Source organism: Phodopus roborovskii, unplaced genomic scaffold (assembly GCF_943737965.1).
Source record: "Phodopus roborovskii unplaced genomic scaffold, PHOROB, whole genome shotgun sequence".
In the NCBI taxonomy this organism is placed as follows: Eukaryota; Metazoa; Chordata; class Mammalia; order Rodentia; family Cricetidae; genus Phodopus; species Phodopus roborovskii.
In genome coordinates, this window is record NW_026125562.1 from 3,764,454 (window position 1) to 3,779,826 (window position 15,373).

The following is a 15,373-nucleotide window of genomic DNA, read 5'->3' on the forward strand; positions in this document are numbered from 1 at the left end:
TTCACAGCTTTTCAGCCATCGAGAAATGTTAACGTGTTTAAATAATGCTTTTTCTGTTTCTTCCCTCTTCTCTTCCTCCCTACCTTTTTCTTCCTCTCCTCCTCCCTCCTCCCCACCCTCCCTCCTTTTCCTCCCTTTCCTCCTTCCTCCCTTCTTTCCCTTCTTGTTTCCCAGCTGTGTGTGAGTATGTCTCTTTAGCTATTTTTCTGTCTTGATGTATATACAACTTGCACATAGGGCTTCACCCATGCTCCACAGCTGCTGAGCATAACTATTATCTGCATCCTTAACTATATTGCATCCTGCAGTATCACTAGTTTCTCATGTGCCAGAGAATGTGCTGCTTGCAAAGTGTGCTGAAAGGTGTTTAGACTCCATCAAAGGGTATGACAGTTCTTGAAACTATCTATGATGTACTGATGCGGCATGTTTCTCCAGCTTTGACCTGTCTTTTCTCTCCTCCTGTCTCTCAGACCTCACAGGCCTTGGAGAAGTGTCCTAGTTTTCCAGCTCTTTATGCATTTATCACTATGAACTGTCGCATATGGTGTGCTCTGATGTGTGTAACGGTGCTGGAAACTTCTCATACTGAAAGGAAGCTGTGCTGCGGAGCGGCTGCACACACTGCACAGAGTCAATGATTTTTGTAGATATAAGTCTGATAATTAGTAGTGGGGGATGCTAGGATGGAAGAGGAAAAGGAGCACTTTGTATTCCCTATTGTAGGTGTGTCTGGTCAGTAACTTGTTTGCTGAGTTAATTTTCTAGCCCAGGTGATATCTAGTGGACACAGGGCTGATCCAGGTAGACACTAACTAGACTCACAATTTAAAATGGAGTCTGGAGTCCAACATCCAGAGAATAAAGAAAAATACAAGGCAGGAGGCTTATACCCAGGGCCTCATCCATGCCACACACTTGCTTCCCTGAAGCTACATCTAACACTGTAAAAACCCACTGGGTGGAGACAAGTTCTGAAGATGGTTTTGTTTTCCTAGGGTTTTAATCCACCATCCTTTCAGATCGCCTGTTCTCTGATGAAAACACAACCTGAAGATTCAGTTCCCATCTCTGCTCAGTGGTGACAGGCAGTACAGTTCCTTATGCTGGATATATATCCCCAGTCCTTTACCCAGATCTTCTGTCACAGGGATGTGCAACATCCTTTGTCTCAGCTCTGAGCTGCCTACAGAAATGAGAAAATATGTATCTTCTGTATTTCCTGAGTTTATCTAGAGAATCAGCATGTCAGAGAGTTTCCATGAGGCAGAGAACATGTAGTTCGTTTGTTGGTACTCATTTCTCCTGTAGTCTATAAAAATTCTGAAGCCAGTATCTGTAGAATTCTGTGAATTAGCATTAACAATGTTAGATTGTCACCCATCAGGCTGGAAGGAATTATGGAATCCATTTCAGATGTCAAAATCCCTCCAATACATTTAGACTTTTCATGCACAGTGTCTTTTTGAGTCATCTGAACTGGCTGCGCTGTGAATTTGTGACTGAGCACAGAGACAGCCAGAGGATGAGTGATCCACCGTGGGATTACATTCTCCAGGACAGGACAGTCCTGGCTTCAGTATATCTCCATGTCCCCAGTCCCCACTGCTCCCTGTAGCCTTTCAGAGCCCTCCCTCCTTCAAAGGGATGGCGACCTCAGGCTCTGGGGACCCTGCTTTGTGGGCTTGTTGTCCCAGCCCTTCCCTCTGTGCAGAGCTGTTCTCTCCTCTGAAGGGTCCCAGGGCTCTGCCTCCTCCCACTTCCTCTGCCTTCTCTCCTGGCCAGCAAGGATTCCCTCCCGTCACCCACTCCCCCTTCCCAGTCACTTAGTGTACAGAAATATGCTATGTGCCTCATACTTGCAAAATACCCCCTGCAATTCCCACTGAACTTGTGGTCTTTACAGTTCACACCAAGGGCCTTCTTATCCATGGGTCTCTGTGCTGGGGACTCGATTTTAATAATGGAGGAAACAAACTGGATGGACACTGTGGTACAACTTCTGTTCCATGTAAAACTGCTTTAACGTCTTTTAAACTTATTATTGTAGTTGATCTTAGCACTTAAAACTCAGTTTTGTTTTGTTTTTTCAGATAAACCCAGAAAGTTCAGTTTTCTAAGTGCAATGTGTATAGTAACCTTCGGAATAGCAAAGGATTAAAGATCTAACACATCGGAGCTCATGGAACCAGGCAGTTATGTGCGTGTGTGAATGGTGTTGTCTTTGGGCAACAGTGTTGTCTTCACACTGGGCATCGTCCTTAAGGCCCCAGGGTATTTTCTGGGCTTGGACATTCCAGGGCATGTGGGCAGGAGGACATGTGCAAATGTTAAAGCAGCACTCGCCACAGGCATTGTCAGCGCCAGTGACCTGGGATCTGAGCTTGTACCCTCACTGAGACCTGCAAAGCATGTGTCTTCTCTAGTTTTTCAGAATGAAGACAGCCCCTGCCTGTCCCCTGCACCCTCACCACACACCTCACCCTCCTGAGGACAAACCTTTATTGACATGTTGGCTTCATACCCTGTAGACCTAGTAAAGGGTGACTTAATCCTAAAATGTACTTTCTGCAGAGCAACAACCTTGCCCTTTGACCAACAAACCCAGTTTAGTCTATAGTTCAGTCATTTGTTTTTCATTATTTCTGATAAGTTCCTGTAAACAAGGTGAAGTCATCCTCTGGCAAATTAAGCACAGGCTTCTTGATTTTGGCAGAGTTTCTTACCCTCAATTAAGGAAATAGAAAGGAGGAACCCTGTTGTTGGTAGGACATTGCCCTTATGTAGGTCACCCCAGGACCCATACCCTAGGGTAACTTGAAAGGCCATTTGAGCCAACCTGTCATATCCAGACAAGCGTGCATCAGAAGCCCCGCAACAAGGTTCAAATCCAGAGATATGGACAGCTGAGGGTCTAGCTTTGTGCTCCTTGTGTCCTGTGCAGGGTTAGAGGATCCTGTGTGGACAGCATCCTGCTGTCCATTGAAAGCAAGCGTCTCGGAACACGTGCTCTCCCACACTACCGCACACCCATCTGTGAGCTCTGTGCTGCCTTGCACTGTGATGATTCCTGGGAAATTCTGCCAGCCAATTATCCTGCAGTGTGATGGGGTTATCTTGGATTTCTTGTGCCCTCAGTGTCTGATTGTTGGATTTAACTCACAAACAGAATCAAACATACTGACTTATTTATATGGTCACTAAATTGCTGAGCATATGACCTAATATCCCAATTTCCTAAAGGAAAATACTGAGTCTACCTGTTTTCTGATTGTCCCCGTCCTGATGGTCCTTCCAAGTCATGGACTGTCCAGTGACTTTAGGTGGCACATAAAGCTGTGGTGGATGAGAATGCCTGGCAGCTGGCAAACTGGCTCTTCCGGATGCAGCGATAGGTGTTGGATTAACTTTCAAGTTAGGAGTTCCCCGTTTTATCTTTTGCTGAGAGTTAGGCCTTCCTGAATGAAAGATTTCCACAGTCTAGGGGCGAAGGCCATGCTCTTCAAGGAAAGGAAAGCTGCACTTTAGCTTTTGGGGCACCCACTAGGTGGCAGGAAGGCGCTAAAGGAGATTGGAAGATGCTGAGGCGCCTGGAGGACCCCATTCACAATCCTGGGCCTGAAACTTCCAGGGATCTTCTGCTCTCCTAGGATGAGGGTGTGGCCCCCTGGTTTAGGGTTCAGAGTCCGAGGAGGTCTGGAGGGAAAGGCACTGCCTGAGTGGGAGGGACCGTTTGCAAGGCCCCTCCCACCTTCCCCTTGGCATTTGCATAAAGTCCTGTGCTGGACCTTTCTGAAGCCAGTCTGAGAAGACCACAGCGCCAGCACCATGCCTATGACACTGGGTTACTGGAATGTCCGCGGGGTGAGAAAGGGGTCTGCCTGAGGACTTGGGCAGGAAGTTCAGAGCGGCCTGGGCTGTTTCTAGCTGAGGGTTACTCCTCTTATCTTTCCCTGGAGCTCACAAACTGGGAAGGCTGCACATTTGAGGCTGTGCAGGTGTGTGTGTGTGTGTGTGTGTGTGTGTGTGTGTGTGTGTGTGTGTGTGTACACCGTGGGGGGGTTGTGTTTGCAGACTACGGGAGGACACAACTGAGAAGATGAAGTCATACAGTAAGGTCCCCACATCTTCTCACCTCTGTCTCTGGTCTTCTCTTCCAGCTGACACACCCCATCCGCCTGCTCCTGGAATACACAGACTCAAGCTATGAGGAGAAGAGATACGTCATGGGGGACGGTAATGACACCTTCCTAATCTGTCACCTGCTTCCATTTGCCCAGTGATTCCCATCAACCCATGCCTAGCCCCCTATTCCTCAGACCTGCAACCCTCCTTCAGTTGGAGCTAGAGCCTGCTGCTTCCAGAAACCTCTTTGAGGGTGCAGTTTGGATTTTTAAACACTGGGAATGGCCTGGTGTGATGGAACTCGTCTTTAATTTCAGCACTAAGGAGGCAGAAGCAGGTGGACCTCTGTGTGTTTGAGGTCAGCCCAGTCTACATAACTAGTTCCAGGACAGCTAGAGTTACATAGTTGATAGACTGGTCTCAAACAACAACAAAGAAAACAAGAAAAACACAGGGAGTGCAGTCCCTGGTCCATCTGGGTCCAGGCTCCCCTCATTGCCAGTTGTTTGTACCCCTTCATCTTGGAAAGTGACTTAGTGTGAGAGGTTGTAGACATCTCAGGGCATCCTGACTCCTTGGGTGGGTCCCCAGGGAAGGAGTTAGACCCTGGACTGATTTCTTTTCATATCATCTTGTCTACAGCTCCCAACTTTGACAGAAGCCAGTGGCTGAGTGAGAAATTCAATCTGGGACTGGACATTCCTAATGTAGGTTCAGGGAAAGGGTGGTTTGGGGAAGGAATGGTGTTCCTGGCTCATCTCTATGCCTGGCTGAGGGGACCTGGGATCATTGCTTCTACTCATTTTCTTCCACTCCAGGGTTACAGAGTGATGGGCTGTGTCCCAACTCTTCCCTTTAGTGTGCACTGTATTCAAGGAGGGTGTCCCAAGCCAGGCACACCGACCGAATGCCCCGTGCCCTGTCTGCCCTCACCAGGGGAGGGGATTCAGGGTCCCCACATTCCATCTGACTATCCCTGCTTGTCCTTCCAGCTGCCCTACTTAATTGATGGGTCACACAAGATCACCCAGAGCAATGCCATCCTGCGCTACATCGCCCGCAAGCACAACCTGTGTGAGTGGGGCTGGCTGCAGGGAGGGGCATGGGGAGCATCCTCCTTGTCTTGGCTGGGGTGGGATGCTGAGGATGAGTCTCTGCTGTGTGTGCTGCAGGTGGGGAGACAGAGGAGGAGAGGATTCGCGTGGACACTCTGGAGAACCAGGTTATGGACACCCGCATACATCTCATGATAGTCTGCTGCAGCCCGGACTTTGTGAGTTGCCAGTGTTGGAGCTGACAGGGTTTGCAGCAGGACTTAAAGTCTTGCATTGGATCTGCAGCATCCTCCTTCAGTGAATGAACTGTGTTACTGAGTCTCTGAGCTCTCCTATCTTACCAGCAGAATGACCCTCAAAACCACAGTGAGCTAGCACATCGACACTGAAAGTATGTTGACTAGAGTCACCATGCAAGATAAGGTTGAGATTCTATAGCGTGAACTTTCTGACCCTAGACATTTAATGTATAGTTGAAACCCATGTCATTTCTGTCCTTTGACCGCTTCCATGTATCTTCTAACCTAGTGTTCACACTAGTGATTCCTTTTAAAACACAGACTAAGGACGAAAATCGAGGGTGGGAGGTGGCTCACAGGGTAAAAACCCTAAATGTGTGTAAGCATGAGGACTTGATTATGGATTCTGGTACCCACATGAAAAACAAACAGACCTGAGTGTGACAGTATAGTCTTACAATTATAGCACCTTGGGAAAGAGGAAAAGAGGATTTCTGGGGTGGCTGGCCAATGAGCCCAGCCAGTCTGTGAGCTCCACGTTCAGTGAATGACACTGTCACAAAACGTGCTATCCAGAAAGACACTGGATAGCAACCTTTTGCTTCCACAGATGCACACATAGGTAGGCACACACACACACACACACACACACACACACACACACACACCCCTCCCACAAACACATTGTGAAGATAGGATGCACAGACTTGGGAGTGGCTTGCACTATGGTCTCACACATGTACCTACTACTTTCCAAGAGTTCTGTCTTTGGGATCAGTCAGGGTCAGGACACCTTCCTAGGAGGCAGTTCAGGGATGGCTGGTCAGAGGACCTTTGGCTGTTCTTCTTTTCAATATTAGTGATTGCTCAAATCTGGTGCATGCTCTTCAAATATCTTATCTGTTCTTATGCACCCACAGAAACCCCAGTATAACGTTGTCTTCTCCTGGGATCTGTAAATCCTTTGTTTCTATGGCTCTGCTAGATCTCTGGGACCATGCTGTCCATTCCATGATACTTAGGAAGCACCTGGGTACCAGTGGTGACAGATTTCGGAACAATGTAGTATCCCTGTCTGTCCTCCCATCACCTCTAACAGATGCCATCTGCTACTAATAAAATGGTGGTGATAACTCACGAGTTTAGCCCTTCAAAGCCAGTGACCTCTATGATAAGGACCCTGTGACTAAGGGTGGTGACAGCTGTTTTCTATCTCAGGAGAAGCAGAAGCCAGAGTTCTTGAAGACCATCCCTGATAAAATGAAAATCTATTCTGAGTTCCTGGGAAAGCGGCCATGGTTTGCAGGGGACAAGGTAAAGGGGTGGGATGGGGTGGAAGAGGAGTTGTCATTCTTCCTAGGTTGCCAGATTCCAGTGCACTGACTCTCACTTCCTGCAGGTCACCTATGTGGATTTCCTCGCTTATGATATTCTTGACCAGTACCGTATGTTTGAGCCCAAGTGCCTGGATGCCTTCCCAAACCTGAAGGACTTCTTGGCCCGCTTTGAGGTGATGTCCTGATCCTGTTTCCTTTGGGTGGCCTTCTTTTCTCTTCCATGATGCTTTTCTAACCTGAGACTAAAGGAAAGCAACTAAGATGATGATGATGATGATGATGATGATGATGATGATGATTATTATTATTATAGCTTTCTGTAAAGATCTGTATGGGGCAAAATTTACCACTTCAAAATCCCCAAAGGTGGGGGTGGGCCATGTAAATGCCACAATCTTGGGACTGAATCAACAGAGAGCTGTAGAAATGCAGACTGTGAGGTGCATGTGATATCCTCCATGACTGCTAAGCCCAGTCTGAACCGCACCTGGCTTCAATCTTGAATCATCTACAATGGGGAATCTGAGGCTTTAATCCGAGGGTTTTTCTACCTGTTATCTGTTGACCTTGTTCATTCCCCATCAGGGATGCCCTTTCCCAGTTAATTCTCATCAGCTTTGTTCTGGCTCAGGCTGGGCGTCTTAGGGAACTGTCCAACAGCAGGCATAACTCTAGGGTAGGAGAAAGGGGAAACAGAGAGCTGCCCTTTATACTTGTGTATAGTCAGCTGGTGGTGGACCTTTTTGCACCCTCTGGAATGGTCTGTGTCTTCTTCAGCTTGGTGTATGGCTTATAGCACAATACAGTCCTGTGGAGTGGTCCTGTATTGTGGGTTCAGATGAGGACAGCCACGGTGCATTGAGATTATACGTAGGAACCAACTGAAGAAGTATTGATTCTGTTCCTAGGAAATAGTTTAGGATGATGTTCAGCCTTTCTCTGATGGCTGTTCTCTTGATGTCCCCTTTCATTCAGCATTTGCTGAGTCACTGGCTTCCACCTGTCTTCCTGGTCCTTTTTTTTTTTTTTTTTTTTTTTTTTCCTGTTACATCCCTCCTGTGTGTGTAAATACAAGATGGAGAGTGCTTTCCAGTGAAATGTCTGTCCAGGGGGCGTGGGCGTGTGGGTGGGTAGATGGAGAGGTAGAGACGGTGAGGAAGAGGGAGAGAGAGAATGGTAGCCCCAAGCCAGGCTGACTCCAGCCCTGTCTTGGTCACCACCATGAAAGAAGGGGAAGTTGATTAACCTCTCTGGACATCAGGTTGCTTTCTGATAACTGGTCGTGGTGTTTCCTGATCTTGACTTTTACCTTTAGTGGGTATAAAGCACCTTCACAGGGTCTAGTCTTTCTTGCCTTATAGGAATTGAAGAGTTTTCTTGGCAGAGCTGAGAACTAAGTTGGCTGTGTGTGTTCCAGGGCTTGAGCTTTTGAGAAATGCTATTCCTGGTAGGACTGCTCAGCCAGAGAGGCTGTAGACCTGAGCTACTGCTGTGTCCTTCCCAATTTGTAGGGCCTGAAGAAGATCTCTGCCTACATGAAGAGTAGCCACTTCCTCCCGAGACCTGTGTTTACCAAGATAGCCCAATGGGGCACGGATTAGGCCCCTGCCATGCTGACACTTACAGGGAGGCCCTGGGCACACGGGATGCTCCTGGCCCTGGGGACAGCTGGCCTTCTGCACGGCTGCCTCACGGTTCTCAATCTTTCTCCTTCCCACCCCTTCTCCACAAGCCTTTGCCAGCCCCCTGCTTCCTAGTCAGGCCTGCCCTTGTCAAGCCCATGTAGTCTTCATCTCCCCCATCCTTTCACCAAGATCCCTCCTTCATCTGTGCCCTGACCCAAGCACAGTCCTCTATGATTTGATGTCTCCCTGGACTCCACTCCCTAGAAGTACCCTAAAGGACAATACTGTCTCCAGTTCCAACCCATTCTCAGTGGAGGGGCTGCCCCGGGCCTGCCTCATCTCCAATAAAGCCTGAAACACACTTGCTCTGTGCTCTGTCTTTTTCTTTTTTACTCGCCAAGGGTCACAGCTGCTTCCAAGAGTCTGAGCTCTGAGCTGGTAGTGCCTGCCTCTGAAGAGTCTCATGAAACCAGAAGAAATTTGAAATATCTTGACTCTGACTCTGGTCTCTGATGTCCTCTTCTGACTTGAAGGTCCACTGGTATGGGGACCTTCATTCTTGGTTAATCCTTTCTATTTGGGGAAAGGGAATTGAATTTACCCTTACTCTCTGCTATTTTTTATGACCTGTCCAGACTGCACCCAAGGAATCAATGTTGGTAAATCTTCTGGACAATGAGGTTTCCTGTGCTTCCATTTAATATTATGTTATTCAGACAGTTCTTGGAGAACTGTTCAAAGATGAGCCCATGACAGTTGAACACCAGATTTGTGCAGACATAACGTAATTAGCTGCTATTGTATTCAGAGTTTGAATACAATAGAATGGTTGATTGCCAAGCCTTGCATGGCTCTGGGATGGACCCGACTGGGGCATCTGAAAATGAAGAAAGACTGAAACAAATACAGAAAAACTGGGATCTGTAGGCCGTGTTCTCTGATGGAAATTCAGTAGCTACCTAGAATTCAGCGTGCACAGCTGAACAAGAAGGAGGGTTTACTATTTACATGAGAATAAGGAGGTATGCCAGCTAATCCCTGTAAGGGTCTGTAGGGGAGCAGTGTCTAACACTGTCATCCTGGAGGAAGAAGCTGTGGCTGGTACTTTCTGCACCATTGTCAACATCTGTTCTTGGGACACAAGGAGGCCTTGTCTTTCTTCTGAGCCTAACCTAGGAAGGCCTTGTATTCTGATGGGTCTGAGGCATTTGTTTCTTGACATAGACATGTTCATATCCACAATATACACCTACTTAGACTTCATCTGCTCCCCGAAGTTGATATTTTACATGTCAGATGAACTGTGTGGAGAGCCCCCAGAAAACGTATAAAATGTTGTGTGCTGCTGTGGCTATGGCGATGTTTCTAGATGTAATGCACTTTTGACTCGGTAGACTGAATGAAGAGGGCCACTCTCACCACTGGGGTTAGGTACCACTCATGGGTACAGGGCTTAGGTGGAGTTAAAGCAAGATGATGTGTGACTTTATTCTGTCATGCTCAGGCATCCCTGGCTTAGTCGTGTGCATTCTTTTCTCGGGCTTTATCTGGAGCTTTGCCAGCACTTCCTGTTCAGTCAGGACTAATTGCATCATGGGCTCTGTGGGGTCTCCTTAAGTCAGCAGAAGATGGGATGCAGACCACAGCAGACCTGTTCCATTAAAGGTAATATATGCATAATCCACATTTTAATGATTTTCTTTTCATTTTACATACCAACCACAGTTTCCCCTCCCTTTTCTTCTATTGTTCCCTCCCCCCATGTGTCTTCTCTCCCTACCCCATCCACTCCTCCTCCATCTCCATTCAGAAAGGGGCAGGCCTCCAATGGAAGTCAACAAAGCATGACATGTCAAGTGGAGGGAGGACCAAGCTCCTCCCCTGCAACGTGGTTTCAAGGCAACTCAGCAAGGGGATTGGGTTCCTAAAAGCCAGCTCAAGCACCAGGGACAGATCTTTATCCCACTGCTAGGAGCCCCACAGAAAGACCAAGCTTCACAACTGTCACACACAAAGGGCCTAAGTTATTCCCATGGAGGACCTAGCTGTTGGTCCAGAGTCAGTGAGCTTCCAGGAGCTCAGGTCACCTGTCTCTATAGGTTACCCTGTCATGACCCTGAACCTCTGACTCATACAACCCTTCCTCTCTCACTTCAACAGGACTCCCAGAGCTTGGCCCAGTGCTTGGCTGTGGATCTCGGCACCTGCTTCCATCAGTTACTGGATGTAGGTTCTATCATGACAATTGGGACAGTCACTGATCTGATTATAGGAGAAGGTCAGTTCAGGCACCCTCTCCACTATTGCTAGGAGTCTTAGCTGGGGTCATCCTTGTGGATTCCTGGGAGTTTCCCTGGTACCAGGTTCCTCCCTAACCCCAAAATATGCCTACATGTCCTATTGATCCTCTCTCATGGGTCCTGGCTGGCCTTGGAGAGCAAGAGCTAAAATATTGGCAGTCTTTACAGACCCCCTTACTCTTATTGATGCAGAACTCCCAGGTTTTTGGTGAACTGTAGTGAGATAGTCCTTCTGTAGCACTGACCACGCCCATTGAGGGCTGGAGAGATGGCTTGGAGGTTAAGAGCACTGACTGCTCTTTCAGCAGTTCTGAGTTCAATTCCCCTCAATTCCCAGCAACCAGATGGTGGCTCACAACCATTTGTAATGAGATCTGGTGCCCTCTTCTGATCTGTACTTTTTGTGGTCTAATTTTCTGTAGACCTATTTTATATCCTAAGTAGTTGATAGACTCTCCTTTTTGTATTTTTTCAGGTGCAATTTGTAATCCCCAGCGAGGTAAAACTTCCTTTACTTTCTCAAACATTTTTTCTAATATTTCTCCTTTAGAGTCAGCTAACAATATATCATCCATGTAATGATAGATTATGGATTGTGGAAACTGTTTATGAATTATTTCTAACGGTTTTTGTACGAAATATTGGCACAGGGTGGGGCTATTTAGCATTCCCTGTGGCAAAACCTTCCATTGATATCTCTTCACCGGTTGAGAATTATTATAATTAGGTACCGTGAAGGCAAATTTCTCTTTGTCTTGTTCTTGTAAAGGTATAGTGAAGAAGCAATCCTTTAAATCAATAACTATAATAGGCCATTCTTTGGGTATCAAAGAAGGCAAGGGCATTCCAGGCTGTAGAGAGCCCATTGGCTGGATAACTTTATTGATGGCTCTCAGGTCTGTAAGCATTCTCCATTTACCAGATTTCTTTTTGATCACAAATACAGGAGAATTCCAAGGGCTGGTTGATTCCTCAATATGTCCAGCATTTAGCTGTTCCTGAACCAGGCTTTCTAAAGCTTCTAACTTCTCAGAGGTCATAGGCCATTGTCCTACCCAGACAGGTTCCTCTGTTAGCCATTTTAAAGGTAGGGCTTTTGGTTCCTCTGTTTGTTCAGCATTTGTATTTTGTTTTTGTACTGCCTGGATATTTGGTCTCTGTCTTGTATAGTACTTAACAGTATTCTTTCCACAATCATGAGGTCGTCTATGGTTCCTATCTAATACAGGAGGAATGTTAATCTGTGTATTCCATTGCTGTAATAGATCACGACCCCATAAATTTGTCACTACATCAGCCACATATGGTCTCAACCTCCCTCTCTGTCCTTCTGGTCCTATACATTTAATCCATCTCGTGCTTTGTTTTACCTGAGACAGGGTTCCAATCCCTAAGAATTGAACATTTACCTCATGCAGGGGCCATCTTTGAGGCCAAGATTTATTAGATATGATAGTTACATCAGCTCCTGTGTCCAGGAGACCCTCAAACAGTCTATTATTCATCTTAACTATTAATCTAGGCCTATGACTGTTTATAGCAGTTTGCCAAAATATACGTTTTTCATTTCCTTCTGTCATGTTTGATTCAACTTCCGTCACTAGTTCGTCATCCACAGCAGTATGAGTTTTTATAATAGGCACAGAATTTTCTAATTGTCCTGTGGGAGATTGTCTTCCACTGTGACTGGGAATGTTCGAACCACCTGTGACGTGAGGGCCTTCGAGAGGCCCCCCAAGGAGTTTCCCGATGGTAAAGGGTTTCCTTGCTTGTCTCTGGTTGATCTACACTCATTTGTCCAGTGTCTGCCTTTGCCACACCTTCTACATAACCCAGGAGGCTGAGGCCTTCTGTTTGATTCACTCCTGGGGGTGTTATTTCTAGGGAAGCTTTGCCTACAATTTCTTTTTAGATGTCCTATCTTACCACAGTTATAACATCTGACATGTTGATATCTCTTCAAACCTTTGGGGATGGCTTCTCCTACCCAAGCTTCTAGGTCACCATAGTAAGGAACTCTGTTATCTTGATATCTTCTCTGACCTTTAGATATGGCTTCTCCTATCCATGCTTCAGTCTTATTGTCATTATACTCAATGTTGCCTGTATATAGGGCCCATTCATCCAAGGGTGCTGATCGCATTTTTAAAGGCCAAAGCACCTGTTTGCATTGAGGATTCGCATTCATATAAGCTAAAGATTCTATGAGTATTCGCCTAGCATCTATGTCTGCTATCTCTAATTGTACTGCCCTAGATAATCTTTCTAGAAAGATACTAAAACGTTCTCTAGGTCCTTGCTTTATCTTGGTATAGGGTTCTATCCTCTCTCCTAATTCATGAACCTTATCCCAAGCATTCAAAGCTGCTGTACTGCATAGAGACAAGATGTGTTCATCATAGGCAGCTTGGGTTTCTGGGTCAGCATAGAGACCCTCACCAAGAGTGAACAACCAGAAGGACAGCATTGCCAATCTTGTAACTTTAACTCTCGTGTGACAGATAAGGCTCAGGAAAACACCAGAGAGTTGTAAATAAAGCTTGATTTTGTTAAAATTCAATTTCCCTGGTTATACTGATGAAACAGTGTTTAACAGACCAAGAGACCAATATCCTAGGAGAACTCTGTTAACTTAAACATAACTTTGATATTAGTGTATTGAACTTTGACCCTCATAGTTAATAACCTTTAGTCATTAAACATATCACCCCCAGACCCTGTGTAATTTGTTCAGGTTGTCTACAACTTGATTAAAAGTTTAAAAAATTGTCCTCCACTTTTATCTTTCACTTTTAGGACAAAAATCTTGTTTTATTATACAAAATCCACCCTTACTACAGAATTTTTTTTTATTTTTACCCTCTTATCAAAACTATATTTATTTTCATACTTATATCCTTTTCAATTTCTCTCTCTATTTTGTAACAAGAGTTTAATCCAAGCTATTTGTGAGGCACAGTGTAATAAATTAAGATTCTCTGTGCATGTGTAGTCAAATTTCCAAGCTTTGTTCCTCCTGCAAGTCTTGGGGAAACTTCTCGTTACTTGGATTTTTACATCTTTCCCCCATGGTCTTACTTCTCCTCTCCCCCAGATCCACTCCTCCTCTGTTTTCCTTCCAGAAAAGAGCAGGCTTCCTAGGAATATCCACCGAATGCAGCATAACAAGATACAATAAGACTAGGCACAAACCCTCAAATCAAAGCTGGACAAGACAACCCAGTAGTAGGAAAAGGATTCTGTGAGCAGACAAAAGAGTCAAAGACATCCATACCTCCACTGTTATCAGTCCCACAGGAACACCAAGCTAACGATCATAGCATGTGTGCAGAGGGCCCAATGCAGACCCATGAAGGCTCCATGATTGCCACTCCAGTCCTTGTGAGCCCATTTGAAGTCCGTGGGCCATGTTCTCCTGGTGTTCTTGACCTCTCTGGCTCCAACACATCTTCCTTCCCTTCTTCCAGGGGTTCCCCTAGCTCCAAGGGGAGGGAATGGGTGGAGTTCTCCAATTTGGGCTGTCTCTCCACCTGATGTCAGGCTGTGGGTCTCTGCTTCTGCCCCATCAGCAGCCAGTGGAAGCTTCTTAGATGATGATTGGGTAGGTACCAACCATGTTTGTTTTTCTGAGTCTGGGTTACCTTTCCCAGGATGATTTTTCTCTACTTCCATCTATTTGCCTGAAAATTTCTTGTCACGTTTTTAACAGCTGAGTAAAACTCCAGGTTTTCTCTTCCTGCTGCTCTTGGATCCAGATGTAGAATTCACAGCTGTAATGTCTTCCTGCATGCCACCATGCTCCCCTCCACAAGAACAAAGACTAAGCCTCTGAAACCATAAGCAAGCCTCAATTAAATGCTTTCTTTTATAAGAGTTGTCGTGGTCATGGTATCTCTGCAGAGCATTAGAACAATGACTAAGACAATTATTAAAATCCCTAACAAGGGAACTTGGGTTCTCAAGTAACATTGGTATGCTATTGTATGTGAATTTTAACCTCAAGTCCCAGGTCCCACAATGACCTGACACACATGAATCGGGAGCCTGGGCTAATGCCGGAGAACTCTGTAAATCCTATGTAGATACTGCAGGGCCTCCTATGACCAGGATTCTGTAAGCCCTTAGAAACAGGAGAAGTGTCTGGTTCCTTGGAGCACATGCTCAGCCACCCTAGCAAACTTCATCTGTGAACTCTGTTCCCTCCCACTGTGTTGGTGAGTGTGAGGCTCTGCCAACAGACACAGATGGTGGTGGGACACCCACACCCCCATGCCCACTGTGTCTGGTTCTTGAACTGAGCTCACAAATTCGGCCAATGTACAGATTAATCTATATGCTCATTAGCTTGATGATCAAAGGTCTGCATCTCCAACTTGTCCCCTAAAGGAAACACAAAGACTCTGGCTGTGCTGTTTGTCACTGTCCTGGAGTCATTCCCATGTCACTTATTCCTGTAACTCTAGGCTGTGGGACAATGAAGTTTTGATAGCTTTCAGACTAGAGGAGTCCTGGAAGCTGTGCTGGATTAAACTCTCAGGTTGGGGGCATGCCTTTTTGGTTCTTATATTGAGGGTGAGCCTCCTCGGATGACGGATTCCCACAGTGTAGGTGTAAAAATTGATCCCTGCAGTGAATGGAGGGAGAGCTGCCTTGTTATCTGCCTATCTGGCCTGTTTCCAAGGCACTGTCAAC

General features: G+C 46.1%; 1 protein-coding gene across 1 annotated transcript; it reads left to right on the forward strand.

The window, feature by feature from the left end:
• Window positions 1-3,748: 3,748 nt before the first annotated feature.
• On the forward strand, window positions 3,749-8,742 carry LOC127216871 (glutathione S-transferase Mu 3). The gene is made up of 8 exons (XM_051177746.1): window positions 3,749-3,864; window positions 4,161-4,236; window positions 4,768-4,832; window positions 5,118-5,199; window positions 5,298-5,398; window positions 6,638-6,733; window positions 6,819-6,929; window positions 8,268-8,742. The coding sequence occupies exons 1-8, from the start codon at window positions 3,829-3,831 to the stop codon at window positions 8,355-8,357; spliced, it is 657 nt and encodes a 218-aa protein (XP_051033703.1). The 5' UTR covers window positions 3,749-3,828; the 3' UTR covers window positions 8,358-8,742.
• Window positions 8,743-15,373: the final 6,631 nt, after the last annotated feature.